Below are 6,043 nucleotides of genomic sequence, written 5' to 3'. Positions count from 1 at the left end.
TACTATATTAGCAATAAAATAATTACAATTTCTTGCTAAATTTTTTGCATTTTCAATTAGTTTTGTCTTGGGGTCAGTAACTAACACACTTGAAATCAGATGGATTCATTCATAAATAAATAAACAACATTTCATTGCTGTTAACCAGCACACAACTAATGTGTCCAATATACATGTTAAGAGTCTTGCAGACTAAATTTATTTTCTGCTTGTACAATTTTATTTTCCACATAATGGATCTACAAATATTTATGAAATACATAAATGTAATTTTTCATATAGGTAATTTAATTCACAATGATTGAAGAACACATAGACAATCATTACAGTCATTTTGAAACATTCCCTCTAATTGGTGCAGATCTGTTGTTAAGCATTTTTCGGATTAAGTCTTTGATTTTAGCTGTGTTTAAAACATAAATGATGGGATTGAGCATTGGTGGAAGAGCTAATGAAAGTGATCCGCTGATGATCCTGGCATTAATAGTAGGTGAAGCAATCAAAATGCATATTATGGGAAGAAAGAATGATCCAACTACCAAAAGGTGAGAAACACAGGTCTTCAGTGCTTTTAAACGTCCTTCCCAAGTTGTAATTTTACATAAAGCAAGAAAAATGCCCACATATGACAGGACAATAATGAAAGGTGGTGCAATAATGAATAAAGCTGTAATGAGGGTTGCTAATAACTTATTAATGCTATTGTCATTGCATGGCAGCCTCAGCAATGTTCCATAGTCACAATACCAACTCTCTATCACATTAGAATTACAGAATGAAAGTCTGGTCATCAAAGATGTTGTCAGTGTTACAATACAGGTGTTAAATGCCCATATTACTGAAAACACTATAGACATTAACTTATTATTCACTATAGCATGATATCTTAGTGGAAAACAAATTGCAATGAAACGATCAAATGCCAGAACAACAAGAGTGTAAGTTTGCACAGTATAAAAGACATTCACAAAAAACATGTTTGCAAAACAAGCATTGTATGAGATGTACTGTGAGTCAAACAAAAAAATCTTCATCATGTTAGGAATCAGTGCATTAGTTTCACCAATGTCGGCCAAGGCCAAGTTAAACACACCAATGTACATTGGACTGTGCAGGCTCCGGTCAAGAGCTATAATGAGAAGGACTATAGAGTTCCCAATTACAGTAATAAAATATACGATAAATAAGAATATATAGTAATAAGTTGTGTACGGTATACCTGTGAGCCCAGTGATGAAAAAGTATTCAGGATGAACAATCGAGATATTCTGGGATAAACTCATGGCAGCTTTGCGTTTGTTGTTTTGCACAGGCTGAAAATAGAAATTACTATAAAGAAATAACCAAAATATGGACTTTACTAAATTGTCATCTCACACTTTTAACATCTAATTTTCAAATGTTGAAAATATACCTTTATGTAAACTTTCAGCATGATATTTGAATCACAGACTAAATAATATTAAAGTTTTAGAGCCAGAGCAAACAATGACAGTGTCTGAATGTTTGTGAGCTGCTCTGAATTGAATAGTCTGTTTTAAATGCCCATCCTTAATCTCTCATGTCGCAAAGATCATTGGACCTCTGCGTCATTGAATCCAAATATACTGATTCATCTCTTGAGAGCTTTCAGACAACATAATGATGTTATACTTGTATGTTGAAGTAAATGTTCTGGCCCCTGTTTTGCTTTAGTTTTGATAAACATTTTCTTCACTGGCTACACAATTCCCCTTTGTGATGTTCTCATTAGTGCACATTATATTACAGTAACTCAGGGATATATTTAATTCTATGTAACAGCAACTGCAGTACAACTTATGTCCATGTGTTGGCCTTAACAGCGAGTGGTGGAAATGGTTGAGATCCTCTCTGGGAGGTCTATTCAAATATACTGTACATCTATAATATATAACGACTTTATTATATAACAACCTCCATTATATCTAATACTTACTTACATTTCTTGTCTGCTCTAAATCAGGGGTTTTCAAACCGTGGTTCACCACTAACCGCAAAACATGGACCGCAAAACTTGCTTTGGGCCAATATTTATTATGAAACGCTTTATACAAATAGTACAATGACAACATGAAATGCAAATGATTTCATTCATAATGTAGCCTATTTATAATATCACACATATTATTCTTTCCTCAAATGGTATGAATGAGTTTTAAAATATATAGTTGCCTTTATTTTAGGAAGTGAGTCCTTTGCTAGGAAATCATATCAAGGGGATCCTTGGCATCAAATAGTTTTGTAGTCAGATAGTCTGACGAAGACCTTTTGGGTCGAAATGTTATATAATAAATCATTGGGAGCAGAAGTGGCAGTGTGCCGATTCTTGTTTATTTTGAGTTTGATGCTTCATTTGATCGAGCACCTGCCGAAAGTTTTTTTGGATGTGCGCACAATAGTCAAAAAATATTTTAACTAAATAATATGCTTTTTTTGGGACTTCAGACAGACATCTCGAGGAAGACCAATACAAATGACTCTTTAGGGGCTACTTAAAGTAATGTAGAAGGAGGGTGAGCAGTTGATATTGATATAATAAAGTAAATGTTTAACTCATTTAAAATGCTGAACAAATGTTAAATAAAAATGTTTCCTTTCATATATTTTAACAAATACCTTTTGCTCATTTATAAAGTTTTATTAAAGGACATTTTTAAAGAGTGATTTTGGCACAATGGCACTACAATGCAGCTGTCACAGGTTGTTTTTGTTTTATGTTCTTGTTCCATGTGATTCCCTGTTATAGTCATGTTATCCTGCCATGTGTTCGCCATGTGAATGTTTCATGTTGTCATTGGTTGATTGTCTTATCATGTGCACAGGTGTCCCTTGTCTTGTCATTAGTAGTCTGTATATTTAAGCCCTCATGTTTGCCTTGTTACTTTGTCAAGTACTGTTACTTGTAATCACTGTTTGGTAAGTCCATGTTTTTCAAGTCAAGTCAAGTCAAGTCAAGTCATTGTTTTATGTTTGATCATGTTTGGAAAATAAAGCTGCACTTGGGTTCTATCAATTGCCTCCAGTTGATCTAGATTACAGAATACTTGAACAAATATGAATTGGTCTTGTTTGCCAGGGGGAAAATTTTCTCTGGCCCAATACATCGACCATGCCTTTCTGCTGAGCGGTTCCTCGTTTACTGTGGCAATTGTGGATGTGGGGCTCCACAATCCCGCAGTGCACACCGCAGGTCCTTCATGCTCAAAGGAACTATCAGTTTCATCTGCCATCTCCCAGCACCTACCATCTCCTAGTCCTATAAACAACCCTCACAGGCCTCAGCCTCCATCTTCAGTTGTCCAGACTGCAGCCACAACACCTCAGCAGTTTGAGGATGTTAGTAGTTGTAGTCAGGACTTAGTGCAGCTGGAGAGGGAGAAAACAGATGTCTTGAAAGACACTAGGCAATGCCTTAAAGAAGCCAATGAGATGGACAATGCTGTTCAACGGCAGCTCATTGAGCTCAAGAAGGCCAAGCTGGCCTTAGATGAGAGGAGGCTTGCACTAGAGGAGATGAGTTTTGCAAGGCTCTCAATTTCTGTGCCAATTATTTTGCCAGAAGTCTCAGGTAATATGATTATTGTTCATTGGGGATTCATTATGTTTTTGTAATTTCTTGTGCAATGTGAAAAGTGTTCTATATGTAGTTATGATTTACCCCACTGTACAATGTATTTTGCAGGTCCTGGGAAACTGAATAACCCACATTAATAAAACTAGATGCAATGTTTTTGATTGATAAAACTAGATGCAATGTTTTTGATTGATACAACTAGATGCAATATTTTTGATTAATAAAACTTGATGCAATGTTTTTGATGTCCATGTTTGTTGAACCCCACGTGGCCTAAGGCCCTATGAAATACTATAATAATTGTTATGAGTTCTTCCAATGAGATTCTGAAGTAAATGGCTAATGGTTGATGACTATTTTCAGACATAAGCATATAAGTTTCAATATTATTAATATATAAAGTCTATATATTAAGGGTGACAGATATATGTACTTTATTTAGCCAATGCTACGGTGGCCGAGAGAGCACGTCCCAGTCGGGTTGGTCACTTATTGGGGTCCTCTGGAAACATTTCCGTTGTGTTCTGTTCTATTTGCAGCGTGTTTCTGTATTTGGTGGTGTTGTGAACTTTTGCCGCGTGTTTCTGTATTTGGTTGTGTTGTGAACTTTTGCAGCGCGTTTCTGTATTTGGTTGTGTTGTGAGTATTTGGAGCACATGTATGTGTTGGAAAACTGATGAAGATGTTTTCTTAATTTGTGGGTGTTTTTCTATTTGCATGTGTTTTCTTCAGTTGCAGTGCGTTGAGCACTCTCGGCCACCAGACAATACATTTCTACAGGTACAGACAAAAAAATAGTCATGTTTTACCAGCACTGTTCTATGTATACATATTTATAAGAAGCACAACTTTTCATCGTTATGAACATTACAAACAGAGGATAGATTAAAAGGAAGATGTAATCTATACAATTTCTAAGCATGCCACACCTTCACTTTCTTCAAGGCAGGGCCTAATGTGATTACTGAAATTGATGATAGGCAGTGGGATATGTGAACATTAATTTACACATTTAACATTTAACGGACTTCCTAGGCTTACGATGCTTTTGGGAAATGCTCCCCAGCTCTCTATCAAGTTATAGGCTATCTACTAAGATACTGAATTGTACACGTTATGCTACTTAATACGACTATTTAAATGTTTTAAACATCGTACAACTTGATATATGAATGGACAAATTAAAGGAATAAGCACAGAAGCACGATTGCAAATCAAACAGCGCACTGCCGTCTCTGTGCGTCTCCATCTCTCAGAAACCAAACCAGCTCTAGTTAACTAAGCTCAATCAACTAAGATGCATATACATTATCTACTACTTTATATGTCTATTTAAATGTTTTAAACGTTGTATATGATATGATAAGCTACATGATATTTCTTTGTCTCAATCTCCTGGAGACGGCATTTATGCAAGTATGTTCTTTATAATTGTCACGGTTCATTGATTCAGTGACTCATTCTCTCTTGTGTGTGTGCGTGTGTGTGTAATTGTGGGTGTGTCTGCTAACTACTGATCACTCATTAGCGCCAGCTGCGGCTCGTTACCGCAGCTATTTAATGTCTGTGATTTCCATCCTGTGTTGTCAGGTCGTTGGGGTTTTGGTTGTGAGTTGTCCCGTTCCTGGGTTCCTATCTTCGTGTCCCTGGGTTCCTATCTTCGTGTTTCCTGTGGATTACTGTTCCTGGATCCCTGTTTGTCCCAGAGTAAGCTCACTGTGAACTGTTGCTCATTGCGTCCCTGCGCTACCCTGTACCACTGCGTGACTTCTCACCGGACTTTGGACTCTGTATCTCACCTCTTTACATTTCATTAAAACTGTTTTCACTCGCATCTGAATCCGACTCTTTTTTTCCAGTCCAGCCCTGACAGAACGACCTGACCCCACATGGATTCAGTGAAAGATGAAAGTCTGCAAGAATTTCTGCCACGCAGCAATTCACGCATGGATCATCAAGAAGAGCAGATGGCGGCCACCGGTCACGCAGTACAGGTATTGGTGGCGCAGGTGTCCGAGCTCACCAACCAACTTCGCCATCTGACTGTTCCCACTGCGCCAGCCCCAGCGCCAGTTTCCCCCGCTCCCACCAACACTGATCGTCAGCACAAGCCACGTCTACCTACACCAGAGGTCTACATGGGTGAGCCCAACTATTGCAGGGCATTTTTAACTAAATGTTCTCTGTTCTTTTCTCTATATAGAAATAACCACAGACATTTGCCACCGAACAGTCAAAAGTGGTGGAGCTGGACATTTCCTGGGGGAGTGCCCAGTAAAAGACCAAGCCTGGCAGTTGCATTGAGGTTACTGCCGGGCGGATTAACAATGGGAATCCTCATTGATTACTCTCCTCCCGGTAAGACTGCAATGGGCAACCGGAGAAAATCGCTGCTAAGCACTGCTGGATTCTGGGGCAGAAGGTAACTTTATGGACTTCACCCTGGCA

At 38.0% G+C, this 6,043-nt stretch overlaps 1 protein-coding gene across 1 annotated transcript; it reads right to left on the bottom strand.

Moving 5' to 3' along the window:
- Positions 1 to 329: 329 nt before the first annotated feature.
- Positions 330 to 1,319, bottom strand: LOC307166671 (olfactory receptor 1M1-like; the record flags this gene model as incomplete). Its single annotated transcript, XM_079885167.1, has 1 exon — positions 330 to 1,319. The coding sequence occupies exon 1, from the start codon at positions 1,281 to 1,283 to the stop codon at positions 330 to 332; it is 954 nt and encodes a 317-aa protein (XP_079741293.1). The 5' UTR covers positions 1,284 to 1,319.
- Between the last annotated feature and the right edge of the window lie 4,724 nt (positions 1,320 to 6,043).

The sequence above is a fragment of the Squalius cephalus genome, assembly GCF_949319135.1.
Source record: "Squalius cephalus genome assembly, chromosome: 11".
NCBI classification, from domain to species: Eukaryota; Metazoa; Chordata; class Actinopteri; order Cypriniformes; family Leuciscidae; genus Squalius; species Squalius cephalus.
Note: the sequence above shows the minus strand (reverse complement) of the source record. Positions and strands in the feature narration are given on the sequence as shown.